The sequence below is a fragment of the Gambusia affinis genome, linkage group LG14 (genome assembly GCF_019740435.1).
Source record: "Gambusia affinis linkage group LG14, SWU_Gaff_1.0, whole genome shotgun sequence".
NCBI classification, from domain to species: domain Eukaryota; kingdom Metazoa; phylum Chordata; class Actinopteri; order Cyprinodontiformes; family Poeciliidae; genus Gambusia; species Gambusia affinis.
In genome coordinates, this window is record NC_057881.1 from 8,147,786 (window position 1) to 8,166,326 (window position 18,541).

The following is an 18,541-nucleotide window of genomic DNA, read 5'->3' on the forward strand; positions in this document are numbered from 1 at the left end:
TCAATTTTGCTTGTTTTTACTCACTGTATATATTTTACAGTAGTGGAATTCATAAAACATTTGGGAAAAATAGAAAATAACACTGTGGGTCATCTGTTGACAAACATAAGAGCCAAAGACATTAAAATAGTTTTCAGTTTCATAATTTCAACATTTCGCAATATTTTCAAAGGAAACCAGAACTAAAATACATCTGGGAAAACATCTGGGAAAATTTATTTAATTTTGACTCAAAACAGAAACTGCTGAGAAACATTTATTTAACAAGCACCAAAAAAAGGACACAAAGCTGTTTTATAACACTTTATTAGCTTTTTCTGTTTTGAAGCCAGCTTCCTTAACCATCAGAGGAAAACCATCACATGCACCAATTAAAATATTTAGGTTAAATGAGCAAAATAAAAGTCCAAAATCAGCTGAAGTGCATCTGGTGTCTGGGTTGAGACAGAAATCTTCCTCTCATTGACATCCATTCAGGTCCCACTCACAATAAAAACACTAAAAATAAAACCTTTAACAGAGTCCATATTCATAGACCAATCATGTCACACATTGCACCAAAACCCAGTGAAAGGAGATTTATTAAACAGGCTTCAAACTATCAGATTACATTACATTAATCTTTAAGTCATCTGTATGAGCTAATCCAGCAGGCACATAAATCCAGATGACATAAAAATCGCTTCAAGTCTATTTTTTTCAGAGCAAACTAACATTTAAAAGACAAATATAAGAAGAAACTATAAAATATATCACCTGGAAAATAAAATCTTTTTTTATTTGTTCTTATTGCATAGACAAGTGATCGTTATCACTCAGAAATGCACACCTGAGTTTTTATTTTTATCTTTTTACATATGTATCGTGCTTCAACATTCACAGCTGTCCCTTAAAATAAATGTTCCCACAGTAAATGTGCCTCAACCTAAATGAACTGATTCTACATTAAGCAAAGATGAATACAAATGTATACAACACAATAAATCAACAGAGGATAAAAAATTATATGATTTTTTTAAATAAAATGTCGATGATCTCATCACATGGGCAATTTTGGTGAAGATGATTGGCTTCTATCGAGGGCAAGACTCATCTGGAAGACAGAGATGAAAGGAAATTAAAGTGAATCTTTTATTGATATTTACGTTTTGAATACCATTAGATTTTAAGATGGATTACTCTTCATTAATAAATGACCAATTGTGTCTACAGGAATGTACAAGTACAGTTTAACTCTTCTTCTTTATAATGAGCTTGCCCACATTGCTCACCTGTTATTTGCAATGTTTACCTTATTTATTTAGAAAATAAGATCTCATTGATCTGTATTTTCTCCTTCACAACAAACCATTCAAATGTCAGAGGAGTTTAAATAACAGCAAAAAAATCCAAGACGGTAGTAAAACATGTTTACAAAACTATGATGCTAACTAGCATGCTAAAGGAAGTCATGCTAACTTGATAATGTGAGTAGATAATTCTGTTTTGTACTATATTATACTACTCAAAAATTAATAGTAATAAAATCAGGTACAGACAGGCACATAAAATAAAACTTAAAACAATGCTGAGAACTTTGGTAATGTAGCATTCCTCTGAAAATTTTAGGAAAATGATTGGTACAATGCTAACTAGCATGTTAAAGTAAAACTCACTTGAGATATCTATTTTTTACCCAGCTTAAATGTTGATTATAAAAATAAAAGGGATGTTATCTGAGGGTTAATAAACTGTAATAAAGAGAGATTAAAATAAAAGTCAGCTCAAGGGGCTTGAATGGCCCTCAGGCTGCACTTTGGACACCTGTGCTCTAGCTGTAGCTTCACCAAGAAAAACCTTTTATTTTGACTGAAACATCAACTTTTTAAAAAGAATGAAATCAAACCCTATAGACAGATAATTTCTCAGGACATCTGTAAGACATGCAGAAAACATTCATTAAACTTTATGTCTTCGGAGACGGGGGTGACACTGACCCACTCTCAGGCGAGGTCCTGTCGCAGTCACTGTGCTCTTCGTGCTTTTGAGCACAACTCCTCCTCCTCCCTCACCTTCAGCATCGTCCTTGTGAGCCTCCTTCTCCTTTTTCTCAAGGTCATAAGGGAGCGGGCTCAATGTCAGCATGAAGGTCTCTGAAGGATACTCACACACCTGCTCCAGCTGGTCTTCATCAAAACACACCTTCCCCTGCAAAAGACGACACTTTTGTCTTTTGCAAAAACACACGTTTTGGTTTTATTGTAATACATTACAAATAAGTGAGTGATGTCCTTAACACAACTTAATACTGGAAGTTTATCTTTCACAAACTCACACAAAATCTAGAACTTCCTAAATTTATTTAACTTAAAGAGTAGAATTAAATGTTTAACTTGGTGTGAAAGCTTAAAATTCTTGCAAACGTGACGTATTGTGGAAAAATGTTTCTAAGTGAAAGCAAACGGCTTCAAACTCGGCCCATTTCCTCTTAGATATGCTAACTTCAACCTGTGAAGACAGACAGGGTGTAGGTGCTGGAAAAGGTTTCAGTGTCTCTGAGAGGCGTTTGCACACACTATGACTGTTAAGCCAACTGACAGCGTGAGGCTTAAAACTGCAGAAATACTCCAAACACCTCATGCAGTCGTTGACTGGAGAAGCGGCGCAAATTAGGAAGCAGAAGCAGAAACTGAACGCTAAGTTCTGGTTTTCTTAAAAAAAAAAAAAGTAGTGCAAAGCCCAGCGGAGGTTGTTTATGAAGCAGTCAGTCTAAAAGGAAGCAGTGGCACATCGACAGACTTAATCACAGAAGCTCAGCTCTGATGCCTGGATGGGCCAGTAAGTACATTTAGAAGTGCAGACAAGGTGTGCATGGTGCTGCTTCACCTTGAACTGTGGCCGTCTGAAGTGCAGAGTACAGCTCCGCTCAAGTGAGGCTGGCCGAATCAAACTAATGCACAGAAGGCTAATCCTGCATCCCTGACCCTGATTAACCCAGGCTAACACTGCAGGAGAGCAGAGCCAAAGAAGAAGCAAATAAGAGGGAAGTTCATGCATTTAAATTAAAAAGCTCAACAATGCAAGGCTGAAACTAGTGACAGAGAGTAGCTTTGAGGTCACCTCCTACACCGACTTCCTTTTGCAAAACGTTCGTGGGACTATGCAGAGGTAAAATATGCAAACAATACATGGGACAGAAGAATAAATATTACAGGGACAAAAAAATCCCAATGACGTTTGGCTGCAGGAGTCTATGTTTAATAATATTACACAAGATCTGAGATACAAAAGTCCAAGAAAAGACTGAGTCAGTTGAAGCACAGGCGGTTCGCCCTCCTACTGTGATGTGATGGTGTTGAGGGGGGGAGGGAAGGACGCCTGACGTCAAACGGTCTGAAAGGCACCAACGTGAGAGCAACAGGTGGTCAGAAAATCACTCTGTGGTCATCTCTTACCAGCTAAGAGAGTAAGTCCTTACAGCCTGAATTACATGACAAAAAGCTAAAAGGTGTTTATAGATTCTGTTTCTGCTACTTTTAAGTGTTTCAGGTGATCAAGAAGAAGATAGTTTTGAAATGATTTCATTTATTAAAGGAAAAAAGCAAACCAAGCAGACCTCACCCTATGTGAAAAAGTAATTGCCCTTAAATGTAGTGGTTGAGCCGCAACAACAACCACCAAGAGTTTCAACTGGCATTGAGTCTTTTACATTTCTGTTGACGTTTGCAACTACATCACTAAATCATTGAAAGAGGCCATGGTAGACGTCGGAAGTGAGGGACGGGAGGACTGAACTGAGCGACAGAAGTTGTTTTCGCCAGTTTGTTTGTGACTTTTACTTGTACGAGTCGAGCTAATTTGTCTGTGAACGTAACACGCCTGGTTGCGGCTCATACACGGCGCTATTTACAAAAGCTGGAAGCAGTTAGCTTAGAAACCGACCCGTACCTCTTCCTTCCTGACGTGTTGATCTAATTACGGACTTTGCCTGAATTCACGTCACATAATTTATATCACTATATCATAAACGCCTGAAACAGGAGCAGCATTAAAAACACAAAAGACGAGAAGCTAACCAGTTTGTTTTTTTCTTACACGCTGCTAGGCAACATGACGGCGCAGCAGTGTTTCCATGGTTACGGATAGACGCGTAGCTTCTCCATAACACAATATTTTGTGTTATGAAGAAATGATTTTTACATTTACCCATGTTCTCTTTCTCTTGAATTTGTGCAGTTATGTGACAAAATCTTTAATCTGTAGATAAACATCTGAATATGAAGATAACCTTAAGATTTAGTCACAGAGAGTCCTTAAAGAAGTCCTTAAAACAAGAGTTTGGAGATTTAAAAGTAGACTCCATATCTCTTCCGTTTTGTCAACCTTATACTTTTTTTAGAGAAGCTCAGACATCTGAAAGAGGAAGCGAGTAAAGACACACAGCGTGACAGGGAGTTTCTGTCAGACCAAAGAAAAAGACTTTAATCTTCTCACAACAGCTATCAACAAATTGCCATCTTGTCTTTACCTCTTCTCAATGCCACCCGAATACCAACCTGATTTTCAAACACTGTCTATTTTCCTCACCAAATCATGCACATCCAACTAAAACTTGGCCGCCTGTCGTCTGAAACACTCAGAGGGACAACATGCTCAAAGACGGACCTGCAGTCTAACGACCTGAAGCCCCCGCTAGGGTCAGAGCCAAGAGCACACAAAGAGTGATTTGTGCGAGAGGCAGCAAAGGCTGACTCAACAGTTACAGGAGAAGGAAACAGTCTACAGGGGAAATTTCAAGCAGCTTAGAAGCGTTAAAACACCAAAACAGTGACTTGAGTCATCTAAAAGAGGCTGGAAATGTCCAAAAAGAGCAAGACTGATCTTCACAAGATGGTGAAAATCTTTACTTTTGACTCTTTCTTGGATTTTCCTACATATGAAAGTAAAAAGAAGAAAAAGGGCTGTTAAATTAACTTCGTACTGTGAATTATTGGTGAAGTTCTTGTGAAATGATCCTGCATGACTTCACTCAGAAAATATTGTGATTCACGCAGGTACACAAAATTAATAAAACGGAAGAAAGGGAAGCAATTTTGCTCTTCATTGTGGTTTCCTAAGCAGCTTTTCTGCCTCCGCTGAAGCCTACACTGCAAAAACACAAAATTTTACCAAGTATTTTTAGTCTAGTTTATAAAGCAAATATCTTTGTACACTTGAAATAAGACAAAACTAACTTAAAAGTAACTTTTTAGAAAATTATAAGTTTGTTTTAAGCAAACAATTTATTAATATTGATGAAAAAGTACTTGTACCAATGGCAGATTGTAAAACTTAAAACAAGACATTTCTAAGTTAATTTATTAACCAATGGAACAGGCACTTTTTCATCAATATTAACAAATTATTTACTTAAAATCAGCCTTTATATCTTACTAAAAAGTTACTTTTAAGTTAGTTTTGTCTTATTTCAAGAGTGCTAGAAACTGGACCTTTGCAGTGTAGGCTTCAACCTGCTTTTGTTGTTAAAAACAATAAAACACAAAAAGCAATGAAAGTTAAAGGTCGGCGGGGGGGAGTAGAGCACAGGTGGAACAGGAGATCGCTCCAGGCTTCATGGCTCAGAATCAAGATGTCGTGCTTCATAAGGCTTTAACTGGCTTAGCTCCTTCTCCGTGATAACACTTCTCGATCAAAGGGGATGTTCTCCTAGTGCAGGGGTGTCCAAAGTGTGGCCCGTGGGTCATTTGTGGCCCTTGATCTGATTTTATGTGGCCCCAAGCTGCAGTTCAAAAATTATACAAATTTGGCCTGTAGATGCAGATGGAGACTTTTAATTTGTAATCAGGGCAAAAATGGTTACCAACATGACTTTCTTACACGGGAAAATGTAAAATATAACACAAAGTATTTGTGTTTTCCTAACAAAGTTTTAATAAAAGGTTAAGCCAAGTTCATCCAGAGACTTTTATTGAAAAACTGCACCCAAATCAGCTTTTATTCTTTTTAAACTTGGCTAAATATAGCTTGCATTTTGAAAGAAAAGGACCCAAATCCTTGTATATAATGTCAATACAGCAAACATGCAAAATTAAGGTAGTAGTAAGTAGTACATTTCTGCAAAAAAATCTCAGAAATTTGTTATAAAAAACCCTTAATTTTTAGATTAAATTTTACAAAAAATATAAAAAATATATCACAAAATGTTTGAGTTTTTGGCAGAAATTTAATCCTCTTTATCTACTTATAATGGACCTAATACTCCATTGTAAAACTTGTGTGTTGATCGCTTGATTTTAGGTTGTTTGTTGGGCCTGCGACTACTTTTGAATCTACAATTTTGCCCCAGTTGGTAAAAAGTTTGGACACCCCTGTCCTAGTGAAAGGGTATTGTAATGGACAACAAGAGAAGTCAGAACGTGATAAACTTTGATTTTGGTGAGACTTTAAACTCAAACTCAAATATACTTCTGTATATTTGGGTAAATTTGCTTGGGAGAGAGAGCTGTTCTTCCATTTTAAATGACTTAAAGACTAAAACTTACCTTCTTTGGTGTCACTTTACTCTTGACCAGACAGGACCTCTTCAGATTCTGATATCCACCAATCACCTCGATTTCCTCCGCCGTTGGATACTTCTTCGTAGGCTCATCCACAGTGGGGCTCATCGCTTGCTGCGGTGGGGCTTTAGCCGACCCTGCTGATGCTGCTGCTGGTACCGCTGTTCCGGGCCTCGCCACCGACCCCGTGGCTCCGCCTCCGACAGGCTTTCTGGGGGTGATTGTGATGGTGGGGCCTCTCTTTACTTGGACCCCAGAAGCACTCTTGATGGTGAAGAGCTTGGGCGAGGCTCTGGGAGACGGGGAGACGCTGGGGGAGTTGGCAGGAGATGGAGAGCATGGCGAGGAGGCCGGAGTCGGAGCACAGTTTGTAGGTTTCAGGGAGTTGTCAGGTGATTGGGTTCTTGAAAATGAGGAGTTGATGGTGATAGTTTGCTTCTGCTGAGATGTTGGGGAACAAAGATGTTGAGGAGACTCCTTGGGGTTGAATTCTGATGTTTCTTCAGCTTCTTTCACCTGCAGCTTTAACTCTCTTTTGGGACTCTGCTGTACTTTTGCTTCTCTTTCCTTTGCAGAAGTATTTGCAGATGACTTCAGCACTTCCTGCTCTTTCAGCTGAAACTGTTCGATCTGTTGCTGTATCGTCTGGACCCCGCGGATGTCGTCACCTGCTTTGCTTTTGCTGTCCCCCTGCTGGGAGCTTGAAATAAACGGCTTCACTTTAACGAGGTGTACAGAGGATGGGATGTCTACTGCCCTGTCCCTCAAATATAAGCCAGTTCTTGAGCCAACAGTGTCCAGGTTGTAGATCCGACTCATGGCTGCCAGAGAGTTGGGATGAGGCGGCGAAGGAGAGAAAGATCCTATAGAATCTGTAGAAGTTGTGTATTTTTCCAACTCCTCCTCGGAGAGCTCCCTGTCTTCCTCCTCCTCCTCTTCTTCGTCTTCCTCTTCTGCGCTCTCGTATTGGGCCCTGTGCTGCTCCAGGTGCAGCTCTACATGTTTCAGGGGGTCAACTTCATCCTCGGAAATCTGGGAGCCTTCAGAGGCAGAAGCCGAGCGCTCGCCTGCCACTTCCTCTCTGCTGCTGTCTTGTGAACTGAGGACAGAAACAGGAAGCTGAGGGCTGGTTTTCAACACGCCGACTTCCCGTGTGACGTCATACACAGCCATGCATGTCTGCTCTGCTGCTTCTCCCTTTACACGCTCTGGTTCAGCCGGCCTTGTCTGAACCGCCACAGCTTCCCACTCTTTCTTTACCTCACTTCCTCTCACCTCGTACCTGTCCTCAGCTGCTGGGGCATCACAGACATCTGCAGCTTCACACCCATCCCCCACCCGGGCTTCTCTTTCTCTTTGCTTATCCAGCTCTCTCTGCCTGATCTTCTCTCGGAGGGACTCGATCCGGCTCAAAGGTTTTCCGATCCTCCAGCTGTCCCTCCTTTCCACCCTCTGACCTCCTTCCCAGTTTTGTCCGTCCACGCTCCGACACTCGCTGCCTTTTCTTTCCGCCATCTCTTCGGCAACATAAAACACAGTCCTTGGGATTTGAACCTCAACAGGTGGGATCCTTTTTGGAGATCTAGGAATCTCTCTCTCTGATCCAGAATGACTTCCTGTTTGAAGATCCTCTTCACGTGCAGCAGTGTATCGTCTTTCCTCCTTATCGTTTATGTAGATAGTTGTGTCCCCTACTTTTTCTATTTTGCTGATAAGATCCTCGGCTTGTTGGGATAAACTGGAGTGCATGAGGTAAGGTCCTTGAGGTCCTGTGCCGCTCCACTCTGGCCCTCGGTGGGGGATCTGATCCGGGACCATGGAGAGCAAACTGGAGCATTCTGTGAAAACTGAATCATGTTTGCATTGACTGTCAGGAGCTTCACTGGGACTGGGTGACACTTCCAATGAAGCACCAACATAATCACTTTCAGTTTGCACTTTTCTTTCCAGTCCATCGTCTGCTTCTGAATCTTTTTCCAAACTTTTCTCTTTCCTAGCGTCTCTTTCTGCTCTTGTTCTACCATCTTGTCTGATTGGCACTCTTTTCGCAAATGATATTCCCTCTGTGTTTTTGACCGATGCCACTGTGAACCCCTTGTCTCCATCTGTGTCCAATGCTTTCTCTGCAGCTCTCTTATTGACAGGCTCAACTTTCTTCAGCTCACTCCTGTGTTTCTTCCACATTTCTGCATCATTTTTCTTCTGATTTCCTCCTTTTTCATTCTCAGCTTTTACATTTCTTTGCTTTCCAAAGCGCTCCTTGCAGCTAAGGTTGAGCTTTGCTACCCGTACTACATCCACCCAAGGAGCAACATTTTTGCTTTGGTGAATCCTCTCTTGACCGCCTACATCTCCTAACCCGTTTTCCACAGCACCAATGACTCGATCTGAGAAGCTGAAGGAGCGTTTAGGGATGTTTTTCATCAGCATGTTCTTTCCGTTTGCTTTTCTCTCCTCAGACTGTCGATCATCTTGGTCTCCAGAGTATTTTCTCCTCCCTGATTGGAGGAAGTTATCTGAACTTTTGGACCGAGATGGAGGCTTTGGATGCTCTCCGAACTTACTGAGCAGCTTGCTGACCCTTCCTCCCTTCTCAATAAACACGTTATCATCACAGCTGTCTCCTCCATCGTCTTCATTGATCACAGTTGCCTGACCGCAGGGTTTATCCTTCTCTTTTTCTCTCAGCCAGGATATTTCTGATTTTGTATCTCTGGTTAAATCCAAGCTGCTCTTCCCTTCTCCGTCCTCTCTAGACTTTCCTCCCCCTCCTGTCCGCTCTTCGGTGCTGACCAACGGCTTGATGATCAGAACTTCAGAAGCTCTGATCTCTGTCACACTCCCTCCTCCTGCCAGGATCTCCCTCAGGTCCATCTTCATCCCTCGTTTCCCCTGCTGGTCCTCCTCAGGCATCTCTCTTTCCGCCTCCCTCCATCTTGCCCTTCTTTCATCGCTGCCTTTTCGGTCCTGTTCGATGATGATGATGTTGTCGGCTCGGATGGTTCGAAGGCAAGGAAGAACGGGTGAAAACTGACCAGATGGTTGAACGACATCTTTTTCCTCCGTCTCTTTTTTCCCTTTGAGGAGCTCCTGCTCTTTCACCGAGTCTTTCCACTGTTTTTTGTCTTTTTCGCATCCTTCTTGGTTGTTCTCCTTTTCTTTTCCTAGACTCTTCTCCCTGCTCTTCTCTTTCTCCCATCCTTCACTCAAATCCCTAAACCTTTCTATTTTCAGCTCAATATCTCGTCCTCTGCTCACCTCCACTTCTTGCGACCTGACGCAGGGTTTCCCCTCCACCTCATTTGCTGCCTCAAGATCTTTGTCTTTTCTCCACACACTCTGGGTACGAATAAACGGATTCTCGTGGACTGGAACGATGGTTTCCATCGACACCTGGCTTCCAGGTTTGGGCTCTGCATCCAGCCACATCCCAGGATCCGGACTGAGTGACGTCTCACTTCCCAGATTGACCGTAATCGAGCTGTCAGTGTCACTCAGGCAGTCAGAGGGAGTTCTGGCATCCACCTGGAGCAGGCAGATGTCTCTGTCCCTGTCACCTAAACTCTCCTGCTTGGCCTTCCTCCGCTGGATGATCCCTCGTTTCCAGGCGGGCATGCTGGCCAGCTTCTCCTCCTCCTCCTTTTCTCTCCTCTCTCGCTGCTCCTCTTCTCTCCTCTTTCTCTCCAGAAGAAGCTGCTTCCATTCTGGCAGAGAAGAAACAGACATAACAAAAAGAAATGTGCACCTCTTTGGCCAAAGTGGGCGAAACCTCTCTCCAGGGAGATTTAAGGAAATATCTGTAATTAAAAAAAAATAAATATATTAGCAGAAAATCCAGTTTTGTTTCACTAACATGTCTAATAACTATAAAACATCTCATAATACTGGCAGTTTGTGATATTTTTTGGGATTAGATAACTTTGATTCTGCTTTTGCGAGAAAATACTTACAGACAACGACGTTCGCGCAAAGATTTATCGGATCCAATGCGCTTCTTTTCGTCTTAATCTCCACAAGACAATAAATAAAAAATAAATAAAGGAAGAAAGAATCAAGCCTTTAAAACGTTTCGTTTAAAATACATGCAGTCCAGCGAAGTAACCCGGAAAGTTGACTTTGCCTAAAGGCGAGATCGACGGCCGCTCCGTCCGTCTGCAGCTCCAGAACTGCAGCGCTCTAATCCGATAACTGCAGTCAATTCCGTCAGGAGAGTTTAATGGCACACACCATATTGTGGGAACTAAGAAAAGGAGTTTAAAGAGCAGAGCCGTCTGCCCGGCTCCTGATCCCCTCCCTCGGCCCATCTCTCCGCCAGGGAGGACCGACTGGGGAGGATGAAGAGGAAGAGGAGCGGCCAGATTTACCAAAGCGCAAATCTACTGCTGTAAGATCAGCTTCACTGGCAGAGGCGGCCCAAAGCTGTAGGAGGCCCCAAGAAGAATTTAATTTTGGGCCCAGACCTGGGGGACCGTCCACATAAAAAACAACAAAACAAAACAAAACAAAAAACAAAACAGGTAGTTTTGTACAAAAACAAAAATTTTGTTTTTGCTAAAAATGGGGATTAAACTTTTGTTCTCTTTCAATTGAGATGTGATGAATAAATAAGATGTAAAAGTAAACAGAGATAAATACAACATTGTTTAAAAGTTTGATTGTTTTATGGCTTTGAGTCAAAACAGCAAAACCTTTTTTAGAAAAAATGACCCAAAACATTAACTTATTGCCAAAAACCAACTGGGTGTTTCTTTCTTAACCACTTGGGCTGTTTTTGGAAACGTTAGAGACGCAGATCAAAGTAGAAAAATGTACAAAATGTGAATTTTGCATGATACGTCCCACTTATTTTCATCAGGTGGCAGCAGGGAAAGAGCTAAAACCTGCAGGATAAAAAAAACAAACAAACACTGATTTGGGGAACAGCTTTGAATCTGTTACATTAGTAACTTATTTAGAAACACAGTAAAACATAAAAGTATCTGTGAAAGAAAGCAATAAATCCTTAAATAAAGAAACAAAAAACATCCAAGGTTAATGTATTTAATGTAGTGTACAAAATAATGAAAGTTATTATTGTGGTTCTCTAATTACATCAAGATTATGAGTTTCTTTCTGGCAGAATGTACTAATAAAATTAAATATATTTTAAAAAACTCAGTGTATTCAATGTGTGGCTCTTAAAATTAATTAATATTTAACATCTTTTCATATTGATGTAATTTGGCACTATATAAAAAAATCCTAATATGATTTCTTGAAGTTTTGTTTTTGTGGCCGCATAAACGGCTACTGTGGCCCAGATTTGGCCCACATACCTTGAGTTTGACACTTGTGGTCTAAATAAAACTATTACAGTACTGAGAATTGAAAGTAGACAAAACCCTGATTTATCCAGACATGAAGTTTTAACTCAGTTTGTTCAAGTCAGTCAGAGAAATACATTCATAGTATCAGAAATGCACCCAGATTTTCTCTTCTTCTTGTGTCCAGCAGTAATATACAGCATGAAATCTCAGTAAGACACAGTTTTTCAAGAATAATTCACCTTTTAAAAACCTAGTAAGTGGTAAACACAAATATGTCAGTAGTAGCTGTAACATCTAGCTGTAAAACATGAAGGCAGCTTTGGATCCCTTCAGCCCTCCTTCTCCTTGTGGCGGCTGCCGTCCTGCTCCTCGCCGCCTCGCTGCGGCTCCGCTAAGAGCCACACCTTGCCTTTCAGCTGGGCGCAGAGGTAGGCTAAATCCTGTTTGTCCAGAGAGTGCGCCAGGCCGACGTAGGCCGACAGCGTGGCGGCCAGCAGGAGCCTGTCCAGGGAAAAGGCCGGCAGCAGCCACAGGATGACGGCCAGCTCCAGGCAGACGGGGTGGCGGAGGTGGGACAGCAGGCGCTGAGCCGGAGCCGGCTTCTGGGACCAAGGGTCCCCCAAACCCAGGCACTCATAATACACCTAGGAGGAGAAGATTTTATCATTTATATGATATATTGAATAACATATAACATCATTTATATCTTATGCAATAAACAATAAATCAATTAACTGAAGGCCAATGTCAAATGTGTTTATATAGCATTTTATAAACAAGTTCAAAAATTATAACAGTAGAATGGGTGGATGAAAAGGGAGAGAGAAAAAAAAGTAAATAAAGTCAAAATAAAACAACACCACAGAAAAGTTACAGTATCAGCCCTCAATTAAATTCCAACGAATAAAAATTAGCTTTAAAAGTGATTTAAAATGACCCAGTCTGTGGGCAGAGGATGATAAATTAAAGCAAGTTCAAGATTTTCCACTAGCATAATTAATCGTTTTTCTCTTTCTACCAAAAACTGGATGATAAAAGTCTTCACTCTGAAGCTTTGTTGTCAATTAGCCCTTTTTATAGAAGGACAATTTTATAATTTTATTATTAGTTTTAGTTTTTGTTTCTGTTGCTTTGTTTATTCATTTTGGATATTTAAAATATATTTTAAAAACAGCCAAAGTGCTTACAAATAAAACAAAAACAAAAGAAGTTAATGTTTTTTGGTGTTCGCAAAGTGAGTCGTTTCCTAGCAACCCGTTACCTAGCAACTCAACTGAGCTCCATAACGTTTGGTCAGCTTGTTTTACCACTAATGGGGATCTCAATAAACATAAACATATGCTCAATAATTTACTCACCCAAACTTATAAATCAATTAAAAAAAAAAAGACACAAAAGTTTATGCTTCTGAAGTCAGAAATAAAGTAACACTAACACCCAATTGTGTTCAATTCAAAATTTAATTAATGCATTTTGTAATTAGTGTGACAGTATTTTACAACGAAATGCCACATACAAGTAAAATAACATGAATTTAACTCATTCGGATCACATTTAAAAACACAAATATATCGCCTCTTGACTTTCCTACCTGTTTAATACCCAGTAGTTCTGGATAATCAAAAATAACGAGGATGCTGCAGATGATGGCCCAGCAGAGGAAGTGCAACGCAAAGCAGAGCAGAGGGAACCAGACACTCCAGGGTGCATGGCGCACTGACCACAGACAGGGGGCGCCAGTCACTGGCTGCCAGAGATGCATCAAGATCTAACAGAAAGAATAAAAGATAAAAACTGAAACATGTGTAACATGTTAAATATAAAATATGTATACATCACCAAAGGATTACTGGATTCAAACTGAGTTTGCATAAACAACACAGAAAAAATAAAAACAATGCAAACTAAATTCATTAAAGTTAATTTGTTTAGATTAGCTACACAAAATAAACATAAGACAGAACAAGTGTGCTAAAAACTATGAACAAAACTCCCAAAAAAAGAGTTTTAAAAATATTAAACAACTATACATAGACTGGAAATGCTCAAAAGGAGATAAAAAAGAAACATCAAAAGAAGCAAATGTTCACAAAAAGATCCGCACAAAAAAGGCAAATCAGCACAGCTTACTTAAAGAAACAAAAACTACAAAATGTTTTGTAGTTTTCAATATAATAAAAAATGTAATGTAATAAAAATATGACAAAAAGCAATAAAAATCAAAACTAAGAATATAAAATAGAATAAAAATTACAAATAAATGAAAACTATGAATATAATAAAAATAACAAAAAACAAAGAGAGAGGACATGAAGTCATGGATCAAGATTTTAATTAATCTAAAAATAATAACAAAACTGCAAATCATCTGCTTTTAGCTAAAATATTCTGAATGGCAACTTATAAATAATTTCAAAAATATTTCTTAAATCTTGGCATCACTTCAGGCATTAATATGAATTTTCACAAAATGAAACAAAAGCTGGGATTCAACAAATTTTGGATCATTAATAAAACAACAGGAAACATGTTCTCTCTGTTGTACCTGGAGGGCGAGTGCAGTAGTGAAGCAGTAAGCTGTCCTGTTCAGGGCCCCCAGCACCGACTGCAGGGCCCGTTTGACCGGGGCCCAGGCCATCACGCTGTGTTGGCCAACGAAGAGAACCAGCAAGGACAGATCCACTAAAAGAGCCCAGAGCACAGAACTGTCCTTCAAGGCCACGGACCAGGGGACGGAGTCTTAGTGGACACAAATCAACAAAACAGTCAGTTACTGAATTCATTAAATCTAATTATTGATCGGCAGGGCCAGACTTTAGGAGGGGCTTAGAGGGGCAGTGGCCCAAGTGCCACACTTTTGGGGGAGGCCTAAAAATGATTTTATTCTTTGTTTTTATAACACTGTGCTTTATATAAAACCCAAAGATGAGTTGTAGTAATATTTTGAGATTTTATGATTATAAACAATATTCAAGCGTTTAAAAATGATGAAATTATAGTGGATTTCTTTTGGAACAACATACAATAAGAGTACCTATTGTACTGCAATTTACATTATAAGATCATTTTTACTTAGTGTATAAGGCACCAAAACTGGCAGCAGCCCAAGGGCCCACGTCCTTTTAAATCAGGCCCTGGTGGCAGGCGATAAAACAGTTTCAATATATAATCAAGGAACAGAAAATAAGAATTATAAAGGTAGACTTTAACATTCAATAACATAATATAATAAAAAGTCCGTCAGTGTATGGGGACACTTTAGTTGATGGAAAAAAAATATTTTAGAGTTGCTCAGACTAAATTTGGACTTATTTCTTGTGGAGATAGAAGAGCTTAAACAAGCCATTCATGCTTGAAAACACAATATGGCTGAATTAAAGTAATTTTTCAAAAGTTGGGTGAAAATGTATCCTTATTCAACCAGTCAGTCATTCATTTCTACAGCGCTACGGTGTTGCTTCACAAAGTGTTTCACAAAAATGACTGATTTTCTCATACAGGATTGCACAACTTGCTATAAGGTTTTGAATAGCTTTTCTCCATAATAAATTAAATAAATTGAAAGGTACATTTTGTAGTCACTTAGGGAACTCCTCTTCATAGCACTGTGAATAATGATTGTCATTTTTAAATGTGTCTCATTTTGATACTGTGTTAACCAATGTTATGTATAATGATTTAAATAACAATTTTTGGTACAAAAATGACTCTATGACATCGGAAACTATTAAATTAACTAAACGTAACTTAACTAATACTAAGCTTCACAATTAGGAAACTTTTCAAAAACGAAAAAAATACGACCGCCCAACGTGGGGCTCGAACCCACGACCCTGAGATTAAGAGTCTCATGCTCTACCGACTGAGCTAGCCGGGCGATGAGTTCACCGCACAAAATTCGCCCATACGTCATACGTACTGCAGAAGTTCTGACGTGTTCATAAATTTAAATATTGAAAACAGTTGAATGACTACAAAGGCTACACACCCATCGTGACTGTAAACAACTTCCTCAAGTGATAACTTTTTCTGGCTGCAAGCCGCCTCTAGTTTTACGAGAGCTTACCTTGACAGAGCGTCGTCTCCCCTGTAATGTTATGATAGATGGGTCGAAACGATACGAAGCGAATGAAGTCCGCCCCAGAAATGAACACAAAGAGCAGATTTAGGAGAGAGAGAGCGCAGAGAGCCCAGCTACGGGCTGTGACTGACGCCATTTCAATAAGCGCTACTCTGTCATGTTCACAGTTCCGGGAGAAAACTTGGTGTCAATACAGATTATTAACACACGATGGCGCTGTTGTTCGCATAAGCCTGGCATTTTAATTTGAGAACTAGAAAATTCCTGAAGAAATTTAACTGGGGCCTGCCAAAGTGTGCCCGTCGGTTTGGACACAGCGTTCTGATGGTAACAATTAGCATCAATGCTAAGCTTAAAAACTTCCAAAGAACCATGTGGAGAATCACAAGAATGTTGACTAACATGGACATGCACGATTCAGCATGATAATCAGCTCACTAGCATGTTGTCTATACTTGACTTACACCATTAAGTATACTAAACATGGCTAAAAAGACAAAAAAATACCCAATAGCTTATTTAAGATAAAATGCTAATGCTAATGAACTGCCTTGCTGCGCAAGGCAGTTCCCTAACCTGAGAGAAGAATATAAAGCATTCTAATATTATTGCATCGCCTTACGGCGATGCATTAACCTGAGGGTCATATTCAGGCTTTTATTTTGAAATTTGCAGTAAGCTTCATATTAAATGCCCACACTAATCCAGTGTCTAAGAGTGCTTTGGATAAACCAATCACGTCAAGCAAAAATGAGCAAATATATGATGTAAAAATTGCCAAGGCTTTTATTTTGAAATTTTCAGTAAGCATCATAAGAAATGGTCAAACTAATCCCATGTGTAACAGTGAATGTGTTAAATCGTTTCTATAATGCTCAAAACACAAGTAGTTCTAAAGGCCAGCTCAGTCCTCCTCTGTAGTAACTGACAGTTCCACCATGTTGTAGTTCTAACCTTCAGTCTTTGTAGTTCTAAAGAGCAGCTCAACTGTCATGAGAATGAAACACACAGGGAGAGATGGAATCCTAATAGTTTTAAGCAGTTACTTTTTCTGATCAAAGCAGGCCAAACATATCTTTACCTAAGTGTTGCCAATAGCATGTGGGGTATCATTAGAATGTTTTCTGTAATTGATTTACTCAATTCAGTATATTTAAAATGACTAATAAGTAAGTAAAATAGCTAATAGTTTATTTAAGGTAAAAGTCTTATCTTAATGATCTGCCTTGCTGCGCAAGGCAGATCCCTAACCTGAGAGAAGAATATAAAGCATTCTAATATTATTGCATCGCCTTACGGCGATGCATTAACCTGAGGGCAATATGAAGGCTTTTATTTTGAAAAATAAACATAAGCTTCATATTAAATGCACACACTAATCCAAAGCCTAACAGTGTTTGAGTTAAATCTCTTATTTACTGGCCTAAACAGCCAGTAGTTCTAAATGGAAGCTCTGTTTTCAGTTAGAACTACAAATATGGTGTTTTGGTTGTCCTATTTAATATCATTAGGTCAAAGGTTAATGCCATTGCACTGACTTGCTGCGCAAGCCAGTGCCATAACCTGAGAGGAAAAGATAATATAGGCAGAGATTTTTGCAGCGCCTTACGGCGCTGCACTCACCTGACAGAGATATTGGGGCTTTTATTGGGAAATTTCCATTAAGCTTTATTTAAAAATTACACACTAATCCTTTGTGTAACAATGGTTTGTTAAAATCTGTTATAAAATGCCCAAAACACAAGTAGTTCTAAAGGCCAGCTCATTCCAGAGTGTCCTCCCATAAATCAGCTGCTCTGACCTCATGTGTTCCGTTGCTATGGTAATGGATCAGCTGCTAACTGTCATTTGTGTGTGAGACAGAAAGAGGGGAAAAAATTCTATCTTTGTGAGACATCCAGCCAATTAATATGGAAAAAGCACTCCGAACAAACCTTTGCCGTTCAGGAACCGTAATACATATTCAAAAACCGTTTGAAGCGTATGAGAGGGCTATTTGTCTTCTCCGATAGTACCGCAATTCATATTTTTACCTCATTCACAGTAATTGCAGTGATGAGACAAAAAATTGTGCAGAAACTTTTCAGAAATACATGGAAGTGAATCAGGGAGAGCGTCAGTTACCCTGTCCCATAATTTCACTCTGAAGCACCTTGACAGAAAACCGTAAATGCTAGAGAAATATCGAACACATTTTACCGGAGCAGGCACGCGTATCAATGTCATGACCGAGTTTGATACCAATCGGGCGATATTTGTGGGCGTGACGGCGATTTCAAAATCGCTTTGGGGTCAAAAATCTGCTTAAATTCTCACTCTAAAAAGTGGCAGTTGGTTTCAGTTATGCTCTGCGTTTCGGCAGTTGGAAATTTTGCTCGTTTTTCGCTTTTTACGTCGCCATCGTAAGTCCGATTCCTTATAAAAATAATAGCTCCAATGCCGGGATCGAGCCGCACGTTTTGATACCACTTTTGTGGGTGGGCTCGCAGCGGTGCGAGCCGCATTAACGGTAACGGAAGAATAATAAATAATATATATATAAATAAAGAGGCGTTCTATTGGGTGTAGATTAATAGGTGCCTGCCATGCAATGCATGGAGGCAGTGACTGACTTGCTT

The 18,541-nt window shown here is 39.8% G+C and overlaps 2 protein-coding genes, 1 long non-coding RNA gene and 1 other non-coding gene across 4 annotated transcripts; 1 reads left to right on the top strand and 3 right to left on the bottom strand.

Moving 5' to 3' along the window:
• Positions 1 to 290: 290 nt before the first annotated feature.
• ppp1r18 (protein phosphatase 1, regulatory subunit 18) lies at positions 291 to 10,936 on the bottom strand. Its single transcript, XM_044138124.1, has 4 exons — positions 10,487 to 10,936; positions 6,522 to 10,333; positions 1,977 to 2,187; positions 291 to 1,093 (listed from the first exon to the last, which is right to left on the bottom strand). The coding sequence occupies exons 2-4, from the start codon at positions 10,260 to 10,262 to the stop codon at positions 1,074 to 1,076; spliced, it is 3,972 nt and encodes a 1,323-aa protein (XP_043994059.1). The 5' UTR covers positions 10,263 to 10,333; positions 10,487 to 10,936; the 3' UTR covers positions 291 to 1,073.
• LOC122843412 lies at positions 3,954 to 9,152 on the top strand. The gene is made up of 2 exons (XR_006372707.1): positions 3,954 to 4,872; positions 8,996 to 9,152. It is a non-coding gene; the product is annotated as an uncharacterized LOC122843412 (long non-coding RNA).
• Positions 10,937 to 11,560: 624 nt separating the features above from the next.
• nrm (nurim) lies at positions 11,561 to 16,110 on the bottom strand. Its single transcript, XM_044138125.1, has 4 exons — positions 15,909 to 16,110; positions 14,388 to 14,581; positions 13,434 to 13,610; positions 11,561 to 12,486 (listed from the first exon to the last, which is right to left on the bottom strand). The coding sequence occupies exons 1-4, from the start codon at positions 16,057 to 16,059 to the stop codon at positions 12,172 to 12,174; spliced, it is 837 nt and encodes a 278-aa protein (XP_043994060.1). The 5' UTR covers positions 16,060 to 16,110; the 3' UTR covers positions 11,561 to 12,171.
• trnak-cuu lies at positions 15,647 to 15,719 on the bottom strand. The gene has a single exon. It is a non-coding gene; the product is annotated as a tRNA-Lys (tRNA).
• Positions 16,111 to 18,541: the final 2,431 nt, after the last annotated feature.